At 43.2% G+C, this 24,609-nt stretch overlaps 1 protein-coding gene across 2 annotated transcripts in view; it reads left to right on the forward strand.

Annotated features, from left to right (window-relative positions):
• NBEA (neurobeachin) overlaps nt 1–24,609 on the forward strand; it is a 595,906-nt gene that overhangs the window by 342,376 nt on the left and 228,921 nt on the right. For both annotated transcript variants that reach the window (XM_084843013.1, XM_084843014.1), the window contains 2 exons: nt 5,569–5,712; nt 22,309–22,445. In XM_084843013.1, the coding sequence (XP_084699139.1) occupies nt 5,569–5,712; nt 22,309–22,445 (281 nt within the window). The remainder of the gene's footprint in view (nt 1–5,568; nt 5,713–22,308; nt 22,446–24,609) is intronic.

Consider the following 24,609-nt stretch of genomic DNA (forward strand, 5'->3'; position numbering starts at 1 on the left):
TGAAGCTTAGCTTGCATACCTAGTACCAGCTGTGACCTGAAGAATCCAAATGAGAATTTACAAGTTTAAATGAAATTTGAGAGGAAAATACGGATGTTTCCAAAATAAATGTTGACATGCTGTATTCAAAAGTCTCTCTGTCTTTATATTTCATGGTTCTTGCTTGTTTTTTGTGTTTTACATAGATAGATAGATAGATAGATAGATAGATAGATATTATTTTTAATGAGAACACTCCTTACTTCACTGAATCAATGGCCCAGTTTTCTGATTTAAGATTTGGATTAATGCATGTCTATACATTGGTCTATCTGCTAATGGTATCTATTACTTTCAGGTCATTCAGTGAGTAGAATGTGTGCATTTCATTGAGGAGAAAGAAACTCTTAAGGCACAATCCTATGCATGTTTAGACAGAAAAAAGGTCTACAATTCCCTGGCTGGGGCATGCTGGCAGTTGTAGGCCTATTTTTTGTCTAAACATGTGTCAAGAATGAATCTGAGCATGTGGAGATATCTAGCAGCTCAGATTCAGAATGGGAACAGCCAGAACAGGGTGAGGCTCCCTCCCTAGTGAGCTCAGACATGGCAATGCCTTCTTCCCAAGACCTTGGCTCACAGATGGCTAAGCCTGAAGCCCCCCCCCTTTCCTCCTCCATGAGAACCCAGGTTTCAGGGGAGGAGGAGAGTGCGGGGAGTGATTTGAGGGATGCTAGGGTCCATCGCAGAGCAAAGTGGGAAAATTTAGAGGCGGAGCTCAGATGCTCCACCAGGTCCGCTATGCGTGAAAGCCTATGTAGGAGGGAGCCCACTGTAAGGGAGGAGCATCCCCCTTAAGCTAGTCCGGCCAAGAAGTTCATGCTCAAACTGCTGGCAACTTATCTAACTAACTTCCACTTTGGCTCCTCTATTGTAGGGATGTACGAAAATCACTTACCTTTCATGGATTATGCTGATGGTGGGGGGGGGGAGGTGTTCCGTCCCTCCCCCCGGAATCCTGGACTGGGGGGAGGCGCTCCGTTTCTCCTCCCCGGAATCCTCCGTGGCCGGCTGTGTTCCGTGGCAGCTCCGCGGAGCAGCCGGCCAGGCCCAGCCAGGTCAGAGCCGTCCGCAGCCGGATTTCCAGCTGCGGAGGGCTCTGGGTTAAAAAAAAAAAAAAACCACGTACGCAAATGGCAGCGGCTACGGCCGCCGCTTTTTGGCCATCTTAATCTATGTAAATATTTATGTAGACTATGACGGTGAAAATAAGGGGAACGCAAATAGAGTAGCGGATGCTATTTGCGTTCCCCTTATTTTCTCCATCTTAGTCTACGTAATTATTTACGTAGACTAAGACGGCCCAAAATAAGGAACGCCTTTTTTTTTACCCAGACGTTTTAGGCTACGTAAAAACTTACGTAGCCTATCACGTCTGTGTAAAAAAAAAAAAAACTGCAAATGGTGGCGGCGGCCAGTCACAAGACCAGCCACCGCCGCCGAAGCCGCCACCGGAACCGCCGCCACCCGGAAGATCCGCCCCAGGTAAGTCTCGTCCCGGGGGGATCCGTGGGAGTGCGGGGGGTGGCAGGCCGTTCCACCCAGATTTTGGGGGGCCGAGATCCACCCGAGATCCGTGGCGGAATTCTCTGCCATCCCTACTGATATTTGTAATTGTGTGGAGTCCTTGTTTACATTGTAGTCTGAGAGTTTCCTAGAATTTGCATTTGTAAGGAAGCTGGTCCTTAACCAATAAAGTAGTGAGCCTGAAGCCTGGTATCCTGGGGTGTGTTGATTGCAAAGGGGGAGGACGAAGGAACATGACACTATGCATAGGACTGTGCCTTAGGAGTTTCTTTCTGGGAGTTGTAGCCCTTCATGTCCTTTTATTTTAAATTATGGTGGTTATAGCACAGCACCATTCCTTCATTATATCAGATACGAAATCATTTTAACAATTTAGACTATGCACTGATAAATTAAAAAATAGAGTTGTTGAGAGGATAAAGGTGCTAGTTGTATAAACAATAGCTTATCTAACAGTACTTCTTTTTTATGGGGTTCGTGTTAGTTTTAGGACAGACTTCAATGTATAAACACTTTATTCTAAAGAAATACATGCACTAGAGCAATAGACTTCCTTGTCACTTTACCAGAGAAAGTGATTTGTGACTTTTCATCCAGTTCAAGTTTCAAACAGGAAACTTCAGTGTCCTTATATAAGGTCCTAAATATAGGTATAGGTCAAATTTTTAAGGCTAGAATAAAATATGAGGAACTTGCATCTGCAATCATTTAGGTGTACCAAACATAGAGTAAAAAGCAATCTCAGTGAACTGTTTTTATCCTCTTTTGCTTATGAATATCAGACGGTCTTCCTTCAAAAAAAAACTCTTAGGCAACTGAATAATTTTCATATCCCTTTTGATTAATTGTTTGGCTTATAGCCTGAAATAAACATCCACTGAAGACTGCCATTGCCATTGTAATTTAGCCAGGGCCAAACCGAATCATATACATATAGGATATCATGCACATTTAAAGAATATGTTTCAGTACTTTCCTGAATATGAATCAAGGTGGCACCTGCATCCTAAACACATTATATAGAAGTACATCTAATTCAATAGCATTTCTATGTAATAGGTTAGAATCAAGTTGTGGAACTCTGAAAATAATCGAAAGGCATCAATCCCAAAGCTTGTTTCTCTTTCAGTACTAATGCTGGATACTAGAATAAGTCAAATTGATTACCACTTGGTTCATTTTTATTACATCATCATACTTAAAAGAAGAGTGGTTAAAGAGTGGTTTTATTTATTATATCAACACATGATGTTAGTGATTGTGAGTGGTCATTTGCAGAAGGGTAACCATATTCACCTGTTGCAACAAAAACAACAAAATCTTGTGCCATGTTAAAGGGTAGAGCCCACTTCATCAGATGCATTACGTATTGTCCTCAGTTGGCAGACACACCACACACTTACTGTATTTTATTCTGGTATGATTACTTAGGTAATGCCCTTTGAATACCACCTGGTATCTGTAAAGTTGAAGGGCAGTTTAAAAATATTTAAAAATAAATAATAACTGCATAATATACAGAGGGGAGAAGAGCTTGTAATCATTGCTAAAATGCCATGAAATCCAAAGACTGTAGAAATTTGGCACTGACAAAGAAAAAGTGTGTGTACTCTCTACATTACTTATTTAAGCACACATATTTTAGTGGTGCTGAATTCTCCAGGCTCTGCAAAAGTATTCATCCAGGGTTTCAACTTTGAAAATTGTGTCCGTTATTGCAGACACCATTATTTATTCCTATTAATTTTATTTACTTTGTTCAGCTATTAAAGTTGTATCTTCTAATATACTAAGAAATAGTTTAATTCATAGAAGGTTTTTTTGTTTTGTTTTTAATTTCATGTCATCCATAAAGTACCTTTACAGGGCCATTTATCCATTTTTCCCCAGATGCGGTTATTTATTTACTTATTTATTTGAAGTATTTTTATGCCTCTCCTCAGCTCCCCCACCCCACCCCCCACTCCTGGAGTGGCTTACAGTCTATTAGTAAAAGACAGTCCCTGCCTGAAGGCTTACAATCTAAAAAGACATGACACACAAGGAAAAGGGGATGGGGGCAGAAAAAGGAAAATAATAGATTCTCAGCAGGGCTAGTGGAATGGCCCTGCCTTGCCTCTTATCTCTTGCTGGGGGAGGTCCAACTGGAGCAGGCCCTGATGTTCCCTCTCTCTGCTGCTATCTCCCTCACTCCTTCTTCTGCACTTGCAAATGCTCTTCCTGTACATAACCCACAAATATTTTTATATAATCTGTTTTATATAAAAAAAGCAGTTCTGAGGGTTCAGAGGACAAAGAAACTGAACAAAAAACTCTTGCTCGTGCATTCTGCCACTTTTGTGCACATAGGGTACCTAGATGGATTGCAGCCCATGGCTGGGATCCAAAGAACCATACAACTAGTTCCACATGCCCAAGGGTTCTTGAAACGATAGCTTACATGCCTTCATAGCAACTGGCTTTTGAAATGAAGAGCACTTTTAAAAGCAGGTTGTGATACGGCATTGGGGTGTCTGATGTACAAAGGTCAAAGATCCCACTGAACAAACTATCAAGTGTGTACTACTTTGGATCCCAGCCCATGCTTTACAAAACACAGTGAAGGGTAAAAAGTCTTACAGCACTGGGGAATCCATGATAATCCAGAGGAAAATATTCTTAGCTATATTCTTTCATAAGATACTAACACTAAAATATTTTCTCCTGGCTGCCTAATGATTCAGAGAACATCTTTGTCAAAATTGGCACCTCAGAATAGTTATAAATAAGCAATTCTGTAATTACCTTCATTTTTTAATTCTTAATAGTAAGATATAAAAATGTTAATTAAACAAACATGATGCTTGCCCTTGCAGTTTTATTCTGTTAGAATTGCTAACACTACGTGTAGCTTAATGCCAACTATATCTTTAAATTGTGCCTATGCGATTCTGTAGCAAAACTGGAGATCGTCAGCTTCAGTCTTTTATTTTGAGATCTTTTCTAAAACCATTCAGGAATATGCAATTAGAACATCTGTGACAGATCTGTTTTTAACGTATTTTGTTTTTCAAACTCCAAGGAGATCTGGTGGTCTGTGGAACTTGCTTGTTAATTTCCTGATGAATGGGTAGTGAGGCCAAGAAGTGCACTCAGTACAACATGTCTTCTGAAGATAGATGATCTCAAATAAATTCTATTCCCAATCAATTTTTGATTTGTTAGGTGTTAAACCACTTCTTTGTAAGGACAGTGTTTATAAGCCTTGTAATGAGACAGCCCTATGAGACATTACCTCTTCTTTCTGTAATTTTGATAAATGGAACTCTAATTCATAAAGGATACAGTGATTGAAGGGCAACTTTCCGTCTCCTACACTTTCATTTAGATAAATGCTCAGTGTATTGTGGCAAACTGAGGTATACACAATCGAGTGATAAATTTAAAGAACAGCTGAGCCAAAGAGCTTCAATCAAACCAAAGCAGCCCAAATCTATATTTCTTTCATATAAATGTAAATTTAATATTGTAAAACAAAATTGATTTCAGAAAGATTGATCGAAATTGTTAATCTGTACTTTTGCCAGATTCACCTACGTATCTACTACAGTATATTTCTTCTACAGATACATTGTCAGATTGCCATAACAGGATAAATGCCAGAAATCAACAAAATTAATCAACAAAAGAGAGCTTCAGCTATTGGGCAGTATAGAAATGAAATGGATAGATTAGATAGATAGATAGATAGATAGATAGATAGATAGATGTGACGGGGTAGTAAAACAGGTTAGATCCTACCCTTCTAATCTGAAGTTTACATCTGTGTTTTCTTAATATCCTTAGAATATCTTTTGTTCTCCCAAAGCACACAATCCCATGCATTAAATGTTTTTGAAAGCCTGTTTTGAAGTATTTTTTTGTTAATTGATTGATTCTATTAATATATTATTAGAAAACATGTACTGTTGAGTGAGTCAAAGATCAAATAAAATTTTACAATATTTTTTAACCTTTTTATAGGCAGTGAAGAGGATGTAGTGAAGTCAAAGAAAACCTTCCGAAGTCAAGCCGTAGTCAATCAGAATGCCGAAACTGAGCTCATGCTAGAAGGGGATGATGATGCTGTCAGCCTGCTCCAAGAGAAGGAGATTGACAACCTTGCAGGTAAGAACCCCATTTTATTACTAACAATGTAAAGAAATGATATAAAAACTGAGCTGTTTTTCTAAAAGTTACCATCTGTCTCTTATTTTGGCCTTAATTTAAGATAGGGAGTTGTGTCATTTTGGAATTTTTTTATACTGCACAAAGTTATTCGCAGTTGTGATCTAATTTATCTTCACAACAAACTTTATAAAAGATGGGTTAGTCTGACATCACCTCATGAACCAAGATGACTTATAGCCAAATCCATCATACCATCTATTGCATAACGCTGACATCTGGCACAAAAAGGATAGCTCCATCTTGTAGAAAAAACATTTTGATTGAAATAAATTAGACATATCAAATGATTTTACTGTAAAAATAATAAAATGGGGAAGATAGGGGCCAGACTGAATGGTTACATTTAAAAATATCCAAGCAGAAACCCCTGTGTGAACGTTTCATTTTAGGGATTGTTTTTAAAACATTGTCCACTTGAATAAGAAGAGGACCTTTGGAGGGTGTTTATATTGAATTCACCCACAAAGAACAATTTTATGCAGTCCCAGTAAATGGATTACTGGCATCGCATGAAGTCCCACCTGTGCTAGCGTTGTAATTCGAACTATTAGAAATCTGTACTGTATTTCTCTGGCTGGAGAAGAGGAAACAGAGTCCCAATTTCTTACTAGGTCCCACCTAGTAGGCCACACCTGGCTGACCAAACATCTCCAGCTGGCTGGCCCATTCTCTTACCTTTTCCTCCTCCTTGTATCATCAGATGCCCTATCTGTCTGTGCTGCTTCTGTGGGCAACCAGAACCACAGCCTTGGCTTCCATGTTAATACTCTGCATATTACAGTTGCCACATGTAAATAAATACAATGCCTAGATATTGGTCCAGGTCACAGGAAGTGTGATTGGCCCATCCAGTCATTTGAATCAAACTGTTTTAGTTCTTTATTGTTTTGGAGAGATTGCTTACCACATGCGCACTCTATTCTGAAAACCCAGAGTGGAAGCTATTGTATACTGAGCCTTCCCCACCCTGCTGCCCGCTCAGAGAGCTTCAGCTATGGGGTGGTATGAATGAAAGGAGCTCCCATCAGCCCCAGCCTGCATGGCCATTGCTCGGGGATTATGGAAGAGTTGTGGTCCAAAACATCTGGAGGACACCAGGTTGGAGAAAAGTGGTATAATCAGTAATAAGCAGATGAAGTCTTCAAGCTGATTTCACAGATGAGCATAGTATGTTATTGTTAACTTCTCCTTTTTGTTTTCCTATGTAAAATTGTGGTAGGCTACTTGCACAGTGCAAAGACTAGCCTTCTTTAAAAGCAAAAAGGAATAGTTATATTAACAACTGATCGCTTGTATTCCATTTAAATAAAATGTACTAAAACCAATGTGATTGGTGAACCTATTTATTGATTAATTTGATTTGTACCCTGCCTTTCTACCAAGAAAAAAGGCAAGCAAGGTGGCTAATTCCATTATGATCCCCTAACATAAAAAGAGCTAACTCTGGGACATTATTGAGGGCTTCAGCACTAGAAATAAGGGGTGAGTTTAAATCTCTTTCATGAGAAAAGTATGGTTGAATAGATATCCCATCCTTTTCAGCCATCTATCTTGCATTCAGTAGCCTACTGTATAGTTACTCTTTTCCATGCCTCACTGCCAGTTAATCTAGAAAGCATTTAGGGGACTTTCTCCTAGATTTTAACAGGCTGAAAGAAACTGAAGGCCCCCTGAAGAGGGCCTAAAAATAAGAAAAAGGCTGAAATGTGTTAGGCTTCCTAGAATACTTTTTTTTTTTTGCATTCTGAGAACCTATTTCTCTTTTTTGTGATTTACTTTGGATGCTTACTTTGGCTACTCCTTCTTTTTTCTCAGTGAGTAAATACAAAATTCATGAATAAAACAAACAAACAAGGAAATAATGCAAACCACATTAACCAAAAATGCACACTTATACCCCATTCCATTAGTCAATACATTAAAACTTTTGGACATACGATTAAGAGACAAATCCACCCTAGAGCCAGCAGAAGCTAAGAGAAAAATTAGGCACAACCAGTTAATACAGTAAATACTTATTTCATAATCTAACTCCATTAAAAATATAGGTGCTATGTTTAGGTAACTGGAATACTAGAATAGTTATTCAAGATGTACCAGTTAATTATTTATAAAGGTACACTAACCAATCTATGCTAGCAGCACTTTGTTAGTCCAGAAAAATTCTGTAATATTACATTGTTATCACTTCTGACATTTGTAGTGGGGTAAAATGTAGATTGGGATAAATCAATGTAGTATATCCATTGGCAGTAAATATATATACACGTTTGCTAAGAAATGCATGTTTTTCTTGTTTCCGTGAAAATTGATGTTGTACAGCAAAGCACAATAAGATAGCATTTATAACTAATGCAACATTTTCATATATTTGTTAGATTTCATTTCCCAACAGATCATTCCTTGGTTATAGGTACCAGAACTGCCTTGACTTAAAGTTTAGGTCTTAAACACTAACTCATTGAAATCTCAGTCCTATTTCAATTAATGCAGCAATGGCATAACTCATTATATTATATAAAAGAGATCACCAAGTTCCCAAGAGCTCTATGCAGACATCCTCATTTTGTTAAACACCACAAAACGCACAGCCTCAACTTCTAATCTATGTCTTGCACAGCCTTCACTTCTTCTTCCCTTCACAGCATTTTCTCCACATCTGTACTGCTAGGAATTCCCATCTCACTTCTACCCATTTCCCCAAGCCCCAACAACCACCCTTTCTCTTACCTGCAGCCATTAGAGCTACCACTTCTTCTTATGCCCCAGTAGTTATTGCTCAGGTGAATACTCCTTGACCCTGTAACGTTGTCTTAGATTGCCCCAAAAGGTCACAGTTTATTGCAAAGCCCCACAGTTTGTGGGTGTTGCCTCCTGGGCATTGCTACTTTGCATCTGGTACAGGGAATGGGAAAGACCAAACATCTAGGGCAAATGAACACTGTGGGCTTTCTAGTCATTTTCAAGGATCATAGCTTCGCTACTTTTAAGTGCAACTAAAGTACATGGGAATGGTTTCATTTACTTGAAAGCGTTAGGATTTCATCCACAGTTAATCCTATTACAGTTAAATGTTCTTTGCAATCTGATAAATAATCTTAAAATGTTAAGAGCAGCAATAGTGTATAGCTAACTAATGAAGTATGGTCAGTTTAAAAAGAAAACTCTGTATTTCATTGTCTTATTGCGTAATGATAAATGTTCCACAATTTTCTGTTTCAATTTTAGCTCCTAAATTTCTTCCCAGACTGTTCATTTCAAGAGGCAAGTTGCTTATTGATAAATCATTCCAAGAGATCAGTAACTAGTAGCACTTTTTGATATCTAAAACTGCAAATCAGCAGTATCTCAGTTTGCACAATGGTAGTAAATTGATCGTTATTAACTCTTCTATATTACTTGTTTATTTTCTAAGTCATAAGTTTTACACATGATTTTCATTAATTTTTCTGAAGAATGATTGTACTAACTTGTAAGTGTGTAAGATGTGTTTTCCATTATAAAAGTGTGCTCCTAGCGTGCAGTGGTTATTTACTGATAGATAGTATATAAAGATAATAAGAGTGAAACCTTTCAGTTTGAATACATACGAAATAATAATTAACATCTGTAATAAATGTGATCAGTGAAATTCTACTACAACACTTACTTCTAAAGAACAGAGATCTGGGACTCAGCCTTTACAGGAGATTCAGAAATATCCACCAGAGTAACCCACAGAACTTATGGGAATGTATGAAGCAGTCTTATATTGAGTCAGACCATTGGCCTGTTTAACTCAGTGCTGCCTGCTCAAACTGGCAGTGCTTCTTCAAGGACTCTGGAAGAGGTCCTTCTCAGTCCTGCCACCTGAAATCCTTTTAAGTGGAGAGGTACCTGGTGTCTCTTAAAAAGTGACAGTGCTACAAATCCCACTCTCCCAAGCCACTTCTACCACTCTTGTCCTTGGCTGCACCTACCCAAAGTTCTTGATACATCTTCCAATCCACCTCTGTCCATGAGATGAAAAGAAAACATCCTTGTCCCGAGGCAATATTTCTCTGACTGCTAGATACTGAGGACAGACAACATTTCTTCACACTTGTAAATTAACTTTTGGAATTTACTGGCACAAGGTGTGGTGATTGCCACTAGCTTATAAGGTTTTTTAAAAGGACTAGATCAATTTGTGGAACATGACCTATCAACAGCTGTTGCCCATGATAGCTAAATGGAGACTTCATATTCAGAAGCAATATACCTCTGAATATCAGGTGCTAGAGACAAACAGAGGAGACTATAACCTTTACAGTACCTTTGAGCTTTCTTGGGAATCTGGCTGATGCATATTCTTCCCTGCTCTGTCCAAAAATTCACTTCCCCAGATGCTACCCCTCGATGCTCAATTCATTTTCCAATTCATTTCTCCCTCTACTGCTTCTCCCCCAAAAGAAAGAAAAAAGCAAGTTTTTCTAACCATCAGCTCTGTCTCCCCTAGTCATCTTCTTTAACATGCACTGCCTGGTCCCTATTTTTCTCTTTGTGTTCAACATCAATTGGCAGGAGGATTTCTTCCCTTCAGTCTTTTCCCAAGCAAGCAGCTCAGTCTTAATACTTCCCTATTTGGTGCTGGTGGTGGTAGTGGTGGCGGCAGTACTAGTAGTAGTATTTTTAGCTGCTTTCAGAGCTATGGCATCACAAACAAGAGCATAGTCAGATACAAGACATAATAGCCAGAGCAGTAAGCATACAGAAAACTTTGCAAAGTTGCTTTGAACACAAATTCAATTAAAGGCATCTTAAAACAACAACAACAACAACAACTGAAGGTCTGTTGTTGTTGATTTGTTCAGTCGCTTCCGACTCTTCCTGACTTCATGGACCAGCCCACGCCAGAGCTTCCTGTCGGCCTAAACATCTGTACAGAAGGGACTACTAGCCACATATCAGTAGGAAGGGAGTTCCACAGTGTTGTGGACACTGCCAAAAAAGCCCTATCTTTTGTACATGCCAACCTCTCATTAATGTTAGGCTTTCAAGAAAAGACCCCTGATGTAGATCTTAGTTTACAGGTAGGATTATATGGGTGGAGGGGCTCCTTCAAATAGCCTGGTCTGAAGCCAGGGGCTTTAAAGGTGAAGACCAGCACTTTGAATTGTGGCTGGAAGCTTACTGGCAACCAGTGCAGTTGGTACAAAATCAAAATTATGTTTACCAGTGGAGGCTTAACACCTTGGATAGCTTCATTAGAGTTCTGACAGGTTCTGACTGAAACCCAGAGCAGATTCACCACCGCACTGACATCAGAGCTGCCATCCTCCACTGAAGATTACTGATTTCCTGGCCCAGGCCCAGCATCTGGATGACTTCCCCCCAGTGGCTCCATATAGCTGTTGAAGAGCAATAGGGATAGAATGGATCTCTGTGGCACTCCACAAGCCAGAATAATCAAGAGGTGTGTGCTCCCACCATCTAGTCCACAATGCAAGTCATCCATTAGGCAAGTAAGGCAGTTTCCATCCCAAACCCAGGCCTTCAAAACCACCTGGAGTTAAAAGTTCTCTCTTCAGATGGGAGAATGGAATTGTGAAATAGTGAAATGGCTGGCGGCTGCTGTCCAACAAGCAGGCACCCACCATTGCACAATAGCAAGCCTGCCTCTACCACTGATACCTCTTCCGCCATGCCACAGCACTACTGCCCATGCAACACTTAACACTATTGGACCTGGCAGAGAGTAAACCCTTTTTGTGTCTCTCCTGTGGCATATTAGTGCCAGCACTAGCACCAAGTCTACGTGTTTAAAAAAAACGAATTTGACATTGCGCAAGTTGTACACATATGTGCTGGTTGTTAAAGATCCCCCCACTTTTCCCCAGTGGCAGATGATAGTTAGCTGTGCACAGTGGGGGCAGGGGCAGGGGGAGAGATGCCAGGATTTCTGTGGCTGAGCCAAGGGCCTTCTCCAAGTAATTCTAAAATGGTCCCATAACACAAGGAAACCACACTTCTTTAAAGAATCCAATTGACTGTGAACCTTTCATTTATTAGGGAATAGTCTGATAGCTGATTTACTGAAAAATGTCATGGTAAAGACATTAAAAGATTAGGAACTATGTGTTTGCATACCTGCTCTACAAGCTACAGTTTGTGTATCTAGACCCTCTAAATACACTGCTTTCTTGCTTCCCTGCTACTAAGCAAAGTATAGAACTATGACATTTCTCTCGGGCTACCTTAGCACCAGCAAAGATGGCATTGTGTAACATGAGTCCTTCCCCAACTTGCAGTGGTATCGCTGAAGTTAGGGAATTAGCACTTTCCTGTCGTCGTCTGTTCCATCCCAGTGTCGCAGCAGATCTGTACCGCCTACTGTATCTCTCTAGTGTGTGTGTGTTGGGGGAGGGGGGTTCATCCCCCAAGGAAAGTAAGTGCCTCCTTAGTTCTTCTCTCAGTTTGTCTCATCCCTGCTCTTTATGACAGTCCTTGGATGATGATTGGCAGTTGTGTGGAGAGCTTGTCATCCCCACCCTGTTGCCTATTATCCAAATAGCCAGCAGTGCCATGCTCTATCCCATGTCTGGGCCTGGGATACAAAGCAGACCTCTAGGTCTGCTACATCAGCAGCTGCCCCTTTCTCTTAAGGACAGAACATTTAAACTGGAAAGGCTATAGTGCATTGCTGTGTTGCCAGAGAGAGAGAGAGATGGCAGGTTATATCTGAGGTCCCTGGCTTCTTCCTTAGCAGAGAGATGGAGAGCATGAGCAGTCTCTCCAATTCCAGCTCCCTCCTTTCTTTCTGGCTTCCACCTAAAAGGCAGAATGGAACTAGAGTTGTGGTTATCCATCCTGGAGGCAGATGGGAAAGAGTAAGCAGAGCAGGAAGTGGGTGACTATTCTCTAATTATTTGATTACTTAAAAGGCTAGTTAGATTATACAATTTAAATATTCCTCATTATTCTAAAGTTTTCTATTCTTCAATGTAAGAACATAAGAAGAGCCATACTGTATTAGATCAAAAACCTATCTGTTCTCATAATGGCCAACCAGATACCTAGGAGAAGCTCATAAGCAAAAAATGAGCGCACCTTCCCTCTCATGTTCCCCAGTAACTGATATCAACAGTCATACTGTTTCTCATACTGGTGGTAATATATAGCCATCATGACTAGAAGCCATTGATAGCCTTATCCTTCATTAATTTCTTTAAGTCCCTTTTAAAGCCAATCAAGTTAGCAGCCATTGCTACATCTTGTAGACTTCCATAGTTAAACTGTGCACTGTGTGAAGCAATACTTCCTTATGTCTGTCCTGAATTTCCACCATTCCACTTCTTTGGTCAACTCCTAGGAAGTCATGTATAGGATTGTAGCCTTGGTATCATATTGCATGTAAAACCAGCTTTAAAATATACCAGTTTGTTTATGGCCGATTCAAGTGACAACAGTACCTTCAGTTCATCTGCAGTCCCATAGGATGTCATGAGTGTAAATTATATAACATGGATAAAAATTTGATTGACAAGCAAGGTGCTGTTTTCTGACCGAGACTTAACTCATCTATCCTCACTTACCAAATGTTTTTATGAGTATATTTTTATTAACATCCGATGGCTTTGTGGAAAATATAGTCATAGTAAAATGTTGACAGGACAAAAGAACAAATATAGAATCTAGTAGTAAATTCTGTATCTGAAATGGTCACACGCAATCTCTGTGCCAGATGCAGATGATTAAAAGTAGTCTTGGCCATTGCTGATACATGATCACCTGGCATCAGATGAGAGGGGCTTTTAACTTTGTCCACAACCATGTTAAATCCATGTGAACTGTTAGTTTTTAGCACAGTTCAAAAGCATAGTTTCAACTTTTATCTACACTAGAAAGTAAGAACCCACATTTTTCAGAATGTAATGGTGCAAAACCGTAGTACAGGTTGGTTCTGCAGAATGGTTTCAGTTGTTTTAATAGCCAAATCATTGTGTGGGTTTCCTGAAAGGAAGGGAACCCAAAAGTTGACTAAAATAAGCACAACTCAGTAGATGCCTTCCAGTACATATACCTAAAGTATTATCCACCTTTTTCAGAAAGATAGATAGATAGATAGATAGATATAGATATATATACATACACACACACATACACGCACGCACGCGCACACACACACACACACAAAATGCCTTCTCTGTAAACATGTAGAAAATGTGTAAGTGTGAAGAAATAACATGCTCCTGAATTTATATGTAAGTTATCCTTGAAACTAGGGCAATCCTGTAAGCATGCCACATGGTAGACTTTGCCATATAATGTTAAACAATATTTCCTGCACTTTTATAAAGATAATTTTATTGCATACCTCACTAATCACATCAATCTTGAAACCTTGTATTCACCAATTTGTCATGAAAGTGCATTATTTTTAAGTTATGGTCATGAAAGTGCATTATTTTTAAGTTATGGTCCTACTGGCGAGAACTGAGTTGCTGGAATGGTTTAGTTTTGTTTTTGGCAAAGGTGATCAGAAAACTGTTCTTGAAAACCTTAAATTTAAATGGTTATGCAAAAAAGCCAAATTTCACTCCCTCTTATGCATAAGAGGGCAGGTGGGGGAGGAAGAAAAAATGTCAATTTGAGGTATATGACATGTTATTAAAATTTTCTAGTAGTGTTCTTACTTTACAGCCTACAGGTTAGCTAATGTTACTTCATTTCTTTGGTCATTTTCCTTTTTTTAATATTGTGAGTGTATATAGTAAGGGGAAACTCCAAGATCACTAACTGGTTTATGGATTGCAGCTGTATGATGCATTCCTTCTTTGTTTTGTAAACTATCCATAGCTTTTTAACTGTATTGGGAGATAATGATCTGCCTTTTGTCTTTTGATATAAATATGACATAATTCCAAGAAATTCTCCCAAGTTTTCTTTAAGATTAGGTACAGTAGTAAAAATAGAAACAAAAAGCAGTCCACTGGGGGCATAGGGCCATCATGCATAGAGCATTCCTATAAGCTCAAGATAGCCCTGTTTCCCTGCTCCCTCCCCCATCTACATGTACACAGGCAATGCAAAGATGTGGGGAGGAACTGGAGGTCTGAGCATACCTGCCTTATCCCATCCAGCCATCCCTTTTGTACCAATATGTTAAGCTTTAGAGTATGAATAATTTGCACTGAGAAGGGGAGGGTTGGATGGGGATATGGGAGACACTGGTTCTGTTCACTTCTGTGTACATGCAGGTGTGTGTGTGTGGGGGGGGAATAGGACTCTTAAGCCTATAGCACTGTTCTCTGTGTGAGTGGTGCACTTCCCATGGACTGATTATGTTCCATGTATCTACATCTTGTAGAAAAATATACTACAAGGTACTATAGTATCTTGTAAATATATAATAAATATACTATACGGCCCTTGTATAGGGCTAGTGTAGTGTAGTGGCGAGAGTGACGGACTGGGAGCTGGGAGATCCAGGTTCTAGATCCCACTTGGCCATGGAAGCTCACTGGGTGACTTTGGGCCAGTCACAGACTCTTAGCCCAACCTACCTCACAGGGTTGTTGTTGTGAGGATACAACGGAGAGGAGGAGGATAATGTAAGCCACCTTGGGTTCCTTGCAAGAGGAAAAAAGGCGGGATATAAATGCAAAAATAAAATAAAAAAAATTGTACATGGTCACTGACACAGACTTTCCATTCCCATGCCTTTCTAATTATTGCCACTTTATGATACTGTAAGTAAATAATCTTCCTGATTATGTAGATACATTTTCAAAATGACTTAGAAGTTATTTCTGAACCAAGCAGCACCCTGATCATACAGACATGTATTTAGAAGCAAACTCTTTTGCTTCAGGTTACATCTGTTTGAAGTTGATTGGCACATATCTTCAGTAGCCATCCCATCTGAAAAAGCACCATAAGTTCTAAAATACCTTGTTGTTTGGGAAGAATTACCTCCAGTTTTTTCGTTATGCTATGTTACGTTAAAGGATTTAACAATTATTTTGAATATTATTTTAATTTAGTAATTTGGGGGAAGAACCATTTCAGATGAACTGTGTTTTAGGATAGATGGATGGATGGATGGATAGATAGATAGATAGATAGATATTTGTTTGATCATATTTCCTAAGTTTATGAATACTTTGGAAAAGTATCTAGTCTGCTTGTTACCTAGCTATTCTCTGATTTGGGACATAGGTTGTCAAATTTTACAAACTGAGAAAACCTTACTGGAGGATTAAAATGTGTAAAGCACTGAAAGCTATCTTAAGAGTTTTAACTGTAATACTACCAAGAGTTCCCATATTTCAGTTGACTTGTTTTATGAGCTATTTTATGTTCTAAATACTTCCACTGAAATTGGTAAGACTGTTTAGAAGCTACATAAATCTGTGTTAATCTAGGAGGAAAAGGAAACGGAACAGGCACTACTTCTCTGCAACCTCCATGCCATTTGGTTTGGGTGGGGTTCAATCAATTGTACCTCAAATCTACATCCTGTTGAATTTTGTGGCAAATCCTACCCATCGTAGAATTCATCCAGAGGCAGGTTTTTACTGTACTTATAGGAGTGACTTTGCTACCTTTACATAAATAAGAAAAAAATATGTTCAGCTGTAGGCATCCCTGTTCCAATCCTTTTAATATATATCAGGTGAGGAGAGCTTATATTTTAATACCATTCAGATGTTACAAGTGGGAATTTATTTCGGAAGGCCTGCCGCTAGAACTAAAACGCCAGCGGGTGTTTCTTTACCATAACTCCTACTCGATCTTATGCAATACTTGTTTTCTGAAAAGTAATTCCCAACGAGTTCAATGGGACTTCTGCCCCAACCGGGGCCTTAGGCTGCAATCCACCTCGAAAGGCTGGTGGAGAATTCCGTGGGGCTTGCCTGGGAGGACTTCTGCCTGCATTCTGCCCTCAGTGTATCCGGGCTCGTAAAACTTCATTTGCATCGACCGACCCTCATTATACCTCCACAAAAAAGCCCAGGTAAAGGCGACGATTGTTCCCTCCACGGTGTGTGCCCTACTTCCCTCCAACATCACGGCCGTTTTATTTTGTTTTATTTTGTATTGTATTGTATTGTATTGTAATGGTTTGGAGCCGGCACCTTTCCGTTCCTTCCTTTTCGAAAGGCGGTGGACGTGCCCCACGCCACCGCGGCGATCGCCCGTCGGAGCCCTTCGTTGCTGTTTGGCCCCGGCTCCCAGCGAGCGCAGGCCGCGCTGAGGGCTGTCGCCTTTCCGCCGCGCCCCGGCTTCCGAGGGGAGCCCTGCTCGGAGCCCGAGTGCTGCCAGGCGCTGCCTCCTTCCCCTTTGTTCTGCAGGGACAACAGGGCGGCCGAGGGACAACAAAGCGGACCGTCCCCCGGAGCGGCCGCGGCCGCTGGAGCCGCGCGGGCGCAGGCGGAGGCGGGGCTGGCGGCCTCGTTAGCGCCACTCGAGCTGAGCCGGTTTCGCGGCGTCCCGATCGGGGCGCCACGCGGCCCCAGGCTGCCCACGCGGCCCGCGAGCTCGCGCGGAGAGGGAGGTGGTTCTGCGCAGGCTTTTCGGTGTGGTGGGCGGCGGCCGTCGTTCCCAACGGGGACTTTTCCACGCCTGCCGCAGTCGGCGGCGCCTGCCCGCCTCCCCGGGCCTCCGCCGCGCGCCCCTTCGGGGTGTCAGGTGCGCGGCGCTTCTGTTTCGGTGGCCGCCGAGAAGCGGAGCCGGTGCCGCCCGCCTCTCCCGGGGCCATATGGAGAAGCTGCACTATTTTGATTGTGCCTTGTGTAAACATTTTAACGTCGGATCCTTACAACCCCGAGCCTATCCCAACGGGGATTAAACTGTAATCCTCTCGCTCTATAGCTGCAGTGGATTAATTTCGTATTCTCTCAGTGGCTCGTTTGCTCCCTGAAGGCCATAACAAAAAGACTCCGCGCTCCTTAAATGCGCCGTGCTATTGGGAGTTGTAATTGGAGATTTCCAAAGGACAAGTGTAAAAATGACATACTATTAAGACTGGATGTTTCATTCGGTGCCTTTGCAAAGGTAGCGGGAGTAGTGGGGCGAGGGGGGGGGAGAAGTTCAGAGACTCTGGCTGCGAGAGGCAGACAGACTGAAATGTGAAGCATCAGGGCCAGTCCCAGGTTATGGGGAGGAGGGGCCATCTTGGCTTTGGACCCTCGTCCTTCTCCTAACCTCCCTCCCTGGACCAAACCCTTTTTCACCAAACTGCCCAGAGAAAGGACGTGGGAGCTGCCACCACCTCGCCTGCTGCCTTCCTTCGGGTGGCTCGGTGGTGGGGATTGGGCCCAGGGCGCAGTCTTTCCCCCTGTGCTTCCCCGAGGGAGGCGCGCTAATGAATCCTCGTCTGCACGCCGCCCAAAGGCGAAAGAAGGCCCAGGCAGGCAGGCAGGCAGCTGCCTCCCTCCTCCTCCTCCCCTTGCTCACCCCCTGGGAAGTTTGGCTGGGCCCACCCTAGCTGAACTGCCCAGGGAGAGCAGGCGAGTGAAGAGGAAGAGGAGGTGGCTTCCCCTGCAAAGAGAGTAACGAGCCCCTCCTTTCCCATGCGCGCCCTCTGGGAAGCAGGGTGCCTGGGATTGGGCCCAGCAGGTCAAACCATCCCTGTTGTACGGCCCAGACTCCCGCACAGCTGCCCCTGCAAGGAAAGCCCCCCCCTCCCCCGCGCGCGCTCGCCCGCCCGCCCTCGCCCGTGCTGTCCCTAGACACTCCTCCCCATCACATCACAAAGAAGAGCGAGCGAGCCTGGGCCCGCTCTGCCTCAGCACGCCGCCCAAAGAAGGAAGGAGGCAGAGAGTCGGGCACGCGGGCAGAGATGGGTTATTCCTGCAAGGAGGAGCCGAGTCCGTCCCTCACGGCCTCGGGGCCGCTCCCCAAGGCCCCGTTTTCTTTGCCATGCCACCCCGGGAGGGGACGAATGACAGGCAGAGTTAAAGCCGCTCCTGGAAAGAGCAGCCGCCACCTTTTCTTGCTCAGGCGTGTGCTCTCTTTAGGCCAGCCCGGAGGGCGAGGGCAGGCGACCAATGGGGGGCAGCTGGTCCTTGCAACCACTGCGCACTTTTGCGGGCGAGCAGGCAGCAGCTGCCCCCCGTTTCACCTGCCTTCTGCCTCGAACTGGGAGGAGGTGGGGACTTCCTGACGTTCCTGCCTCGGGCAGCGGTCCGCAGCAACAGCAGCCCAAACCTTCACCTAGGCTGTCTGCAGAGGACGGGGGTCCGGCACTGACGGGTCACCTCCGGGCACAGGGGCTCGGCACCTTCCACCCTGATAGTGCTGATCCTGATTTCAGGTTCTGAAAGACTGCTGGATAGTATCAAGGCTTACTTACATGGATCTCCACAATAAAATAATCAGGAATATTGACGTTCCCAAGCAATACAGACACCTCCTTTCTCCTCCCCTCCCTCAAATGTTAATGGATACATCGTGTGATTCTTTAAAACTCTGTTTTTAGTAGTAGCTGGTTTTGCCTAGTTCAGACTTATATTAGGTTTCACAAGGTCGTTTGTTCAAATCGCTTAAATGTGTGGGAGGTTACTTGCAGGCCTTTTGCCTAGAAATCTCCATGATGTACTTATTTCCAAGAGCAGTTTTTTAAAAATAAAACGAACCCCCACTAATCAGTGTCATTCATTGCTTATTCTGTCTGGCCCGCCCTCGCCTCCCAAACACACAAGATTTAGGCATTCTCTTGAAAAAGATCCCTTGTTATAGTCTTTGGCCTTCTGACCATGAACTACCAGCCGCTTCGGTTTTATTTTGTCCATATAACAACCAGGGAACTGGGAGGTAATTGGGTTAACTACCTGATCTTCCTTCTGGGAACGAGGAAGGCCCACTAAACGCCTTCTTATAATGATAGACTATCAAGCAGTTCCCGAACTGCATCATCTTTAACGCCCTTTTATTTTAGTACGGAGGCCTGTAAACGGGAGCTCTGGGAGAGACGGGCGGCGAGGAAGGGGTAAAGAGAAGGGGGAGAGGGAGAGGGACAGGGGTGGCTGCCGGAGAGGGGCGGAGAGAAGCAGCGGTGGAGCCGGGCGGGGAGCTGCTGTCTGGAGAGATCCTCTTGCCATTAAACACAAAGGAGAGGAGCCTAGGGAGTCGAAACCCAAATCCACTTGTAATCGCACGGGAGAATCGCGCATAATTACTTGAGCAACCTAGATTAAGATTGATGAGCCTTTAAAGCGCCGTTTCGGATCGATCCCCTGCCCTTGGCAGGAGCCCGACCAATGCGCCGGCCGGCCTGCTTGCCCGCCCGCCCAGCGGCGCGCCGCTACACGGCCCTGCCAAGGGAGGCGGCGGCGGCGGGGGGAAAGATGGAGACCGCGCGGGGAAAGAGCGAGGCGAGCCCCGCGCATGTGATCCGGATCAGCTGACTGGGGTCAAGAGGCCAGGCTGGCCTATTAGGCGCGGGGAAAACAAGAAAATGAAAGAAAATAGAGTTTGTATCAATATTATCCAGCCCCTGGCGGGCTCGCCTGAAAGCTGTCAAGGCGGCGTGCCGAGCGTGGCTCCGGGGCGCGCAAAGAGGAGAGGCGACGCCGGCTGCGCGGGGGGGGGACTCGGCGCTGAAATCACGGCCGAGCCGCGCACGTCAGGCAGATCGACGGGCTCAGGCGGGTTAAGTGGGTGGTAAGAAGCGGAGCCGCCAGCATCCCTGGCCTGATGCATGTGGGGGCGCGAGGCGGCGCTTGGCGGCCCAAGTTTGCTCGGACCTCGCTGCGGCAGGCCGGCAGCCAGCCGGCCCGCTCCACAGCCCCAGCGTCCTTCCCCGCGGAAATGGAAGCCGAGGAAGCGGCTGGATATTATTCACCAGTCGAAGTACAGCCTGGCAGCCACTTGTACAGGAAGCCCAGTCTTGAACAGAGCGTGTTACAGATTCGGAATAAGGCGCCCCGCTCCCTCCCTCCCTCCCTCCCCACGAAGGAATGAATAGTCTCAGTGTCCAAACTGGACAATAAGATGTCTTACTCTCCTCGATATTACGATACGGCGCCAGCATATTGTATTTCAAGTTTCTTGGATATATCTCTGATGATTTATTTCTCCACCTTGGGTATACACCCCGATTTATTTAACACTTCAGACACTGACTCCGAATCCCACCGTTTTTCAGTTTACTTCTTTTTATGTGCTCTGCATAGGGGTCGAGATGGAATTCCAATACATTCATTTAGCATCAGGGAGGGAAGTGTCTCTGGGTCCATATAATGCCGGCTCATCCTGATCCTAAACGCCCCTGGACTTGGCTGATACGCTGCAATCCTAAAGACACTTAGTAGGTTGTAAGCCCCATTAAACTCAGCGATACTTGAGTCAGAAAATACATGTAGAAGATTTCACATCCCATTATTAGAAATGCCCCATTGATTTCAAGCTTTACCTGGAAGTGTGAGCCCTTGGTTATAATTCTGTATAGTAATTCCTAATGAACTCAATGGAATATACCTCCAAATAAAAATGTTCGAGAATTCCTCTGAAATATTTTTTAAAGTAACCATTAAGTAAGGATTAAGACGTTAACACGGTAATCTACATGTTTACTCAGAAGTAAGCCCCAGTGAGTTCAGTGGGATTTAGTCCAAGGGAAGTGGGAATAAGATTGCTGCTCATTCGGGTTAGAGATCGGATGGTAGAGGGAAAGAGAATATTTCCGCTATCATTGTAGACAGATAAATCGGTTTATTTAAAAATCAGACTGTCCACCTTGGACAATAAAGGCTACTTTCTTACAAATATATGTAAACATAACAGTCGTTTTGCATCGAATGCCTCCCAGATATGTTTTATGTTGTGGAAAATGTGGCATTAACTAATAAAAAATTAAAATAAAATAATAAAAATGAAGTAAAATATATTCGATATCTATGATGTACCGTAATGTAGCCATTCGGTACAATAAGACTAAACCGAAATACATCTTTATTTCATTCACTGGAACTGATTTCCGATATAAAAATACTTGCAAACCGTCTTAGACTGCTCTTCAAACTCACTTGGGTGAGAAATAAACGAGGTGCAGGTAATCGGTCTCCAACTACAATCACACAGATTATTTACTGAATTCCGTGGGACTTACTCCTAAGTAAACATTCATAGGATTGGACACCGAAAGGGGATATTTTCAAGGGTGCGTTGATTCCCCCCCCCCTCCAATAAGTGAGCAAATTTCCAAACAAATATCCCCGTCTGTAAATTAAAGTGGGACCTTATGGGATACACTCAGATCACGCTTTTATTTCTCGGGTTTTGTTTTATTTGAAAGAATTGTTTTAAAAAGGTGCCTCCTACTCCTGTGGTCATCTCTCTCTTTCTCTGCGCTGAGCACCCTTTTGGGTTCAGGCGGTAACACCGCCCTTTTGTACAAGGAGGGAACCTGCTCCTCCGGGTAGCACGGTCCTTTTTCTGCGTGGCCCTGCAGCGCCGGGCCCTTGGCAGTCTCTCTCCCGAAGTCCCAAGGCTTTCGTTTGCTTCTTCGACGGGCAGAAGGGCAGCTGTGTGTCCCCGCGTCCTGATGCCGCCGCTCTTGTCTTGCAGGCCCCGTGGTCCTCAGCACGCCGGCTCAGCTCATCGCCCCGGTGGTGGTGGCCAAGGGGACGCTCTCCATCACCACCACCGAGATCTACTTCGAGGTGGACGAGGATGATCCGGCCTTCAAGAAGATCGACCCTAAAGTGAGTGTTGGGCCCGTGGCGGGAGGGAGGGGGCTGGCTCTGAGCAGCGGACCGGCGGAGGAATGCGAATCAGCGCCTGCAACCCCCCCGCCCGGCTCCCCTCCCCTCCCCTCCCCCCCCGACTCTGTTTCTGTGTTATTAAAAAGCCCCCCCGCGCTAATGATGTAAAATCCGCTATTACTCCAGCGCGCGCTCTTTTTAGCCGTCTTTTTCCCCCTCTCCTGAAGGCTTTTGTATGAACGTGGGCAGATTTAGCAGTTAAGCCAATTGCTTTGAAATCCCTCGAGGTAATGGCGGGCCCACACTTCAGCCTCGGTGCTCGCGCGCGCACCGCAGACAGGGGGGCTTTCCTCTTGATCTGAGTTAAATGAAATAGCTCGATTTCAAGGACTTCAGTTTCTACCGATGTGTATGTCGGGAGCGGGGAGGGGATGTTGCATCATTTGAAACTGTGGGAAGAGACATGTTCGATTTTAGGGGTGGGAAAAGAAAGACAGCTGTCACCTAGGCCTGTGCGGCATGGGGCGTTAAAAACATGCCTTGTTTCTATATAAACAGAAAGATCTCACTCATTTGGATGCACACACTCCACACACATGCTGTGTAAAGCATATATAATTTAGATTCTGTTCTTGAGTTGGCAGTCAAAGGAAAGTGAAAGAGGGAATGATATATTTGAAAGTCAAATCCATATTACCTTAATGCAGTCTTAATTGATGGGGGGTTAATTTTATTTTATTTTTAGTAACTCTGTTTAAATATATGATTGTGGTATATCTATTGTGCCTGGTGTCTCCCTGTCATTTTGACTGGAAGATAGGAATGAAAAGTGTCATCCTGGATTATTATTATGTTGATTTGGTAACATGGTGGTTCTAAGAGTTTTGCTACAGCCCACCAAGCATGGGCAGAATTCTGTGCAAAGCATAACGTTATTTGGGCAATCTGAACCCTGTTGACTCTCCTATATATCTGCCCACATATTTGCCCTTTAGGTTAATAATGCTTTGCATCCGGAATTGGAAGTGCAGGACTGGATGCCCGTTTGTTCCTGCTGGGCTTGCTTTCCCCAAGTGCAGCTGGCTGGCAGCAACCTTATCGCAAGGCCAGTGGTGTTTAGGGCAAAGGTAACATTATTCTTCACCTTAGGACTGTTAACTTCAATCTATAAATTTCGCTGGCTGCCTTCCCTTCTCCAGAGGTGTTAATTTTGTTGCAAACTAGGCTTGCTCCACAGACGTGATTGTGGCGTCTTTTAAAACGGACAGCGGCGTTAACCTAGTCCAGTAAATCCTTGAAAAGTAGATTTATTTTCTAGTGGTTGTAAAAATGTTACTGGGTTAATTACCACACACCCCTGTATGGCAGATTTTGATGACCTCCAGGACCCAATTTTCAGGATACCTTACCCTGATTTTTTAAAAAGATTACCTTAAGGAAACTACTTAAACAGGGGGTTGGAGATTCCCCCCACCCCCAATACAGTTGACTCATAATGCAAAACACAGCAGCACTAACCCAAATTGAATCCAGCACTGAAACGCTTGACCATATTTATTTTCCTTTTATTTATTAGCTTGTAATTAAATAAAATCAGCAACAGAAATTTAAATCACAAAAAGTAATTATCCAGTGTATTTCAAGTGCATTTTTTCCAATATATAATTCCAATATTCACAATTATATAAGCAAAATCCAAATTTCTTCTGAATATATTTAAATAACATTTCAAGTATATTTATGGAATGTTAGAAATAGAACAAGCAATATATTTGAAACAAAAAATGTAAACTTTTAAGTTTAGACACTTCAAAAGACAATTAACAAAAGTACCATGATAAAATCTACCTTTTTAAATGGTATCTTCTTGAGCAGAAATGTCCTGAAGTATCCAAAATGGCAATTTAACTTCTTTTCACCAAATCACAAAACACTAACATCCACAACTTCAAAGACAATGTGAGATCACAATATTCCATACAAATTAAAAAAATCTACACGGGGAGGCATTGTGGACTTGTTTGTTTTGTTGTTGTTTTGTTCAGATAGCATCTCCAGGTCAGGTTTTACTCTCACACAAAAACCCGTCCTTCTTGTTATAATCCATTGGTCTGGTTTCTACTCTAGGTGGAGTGGTCACAATCTGGCTACATTACAGCCGATA

This window comes from Heloderma suspectum, chromosome 3 (assembly GCF_057233095.1).
Source record: "Heloderma suspectum isolate Gila_16-S chromosome 3, 16-S_ref, whole genome shotgun sequence".
NCBI lineage: Eukaryota > Metazoa > Chordata > Lepidosauria > Squamata > Helodermatidae > Heloderma > Heloderma suspectum.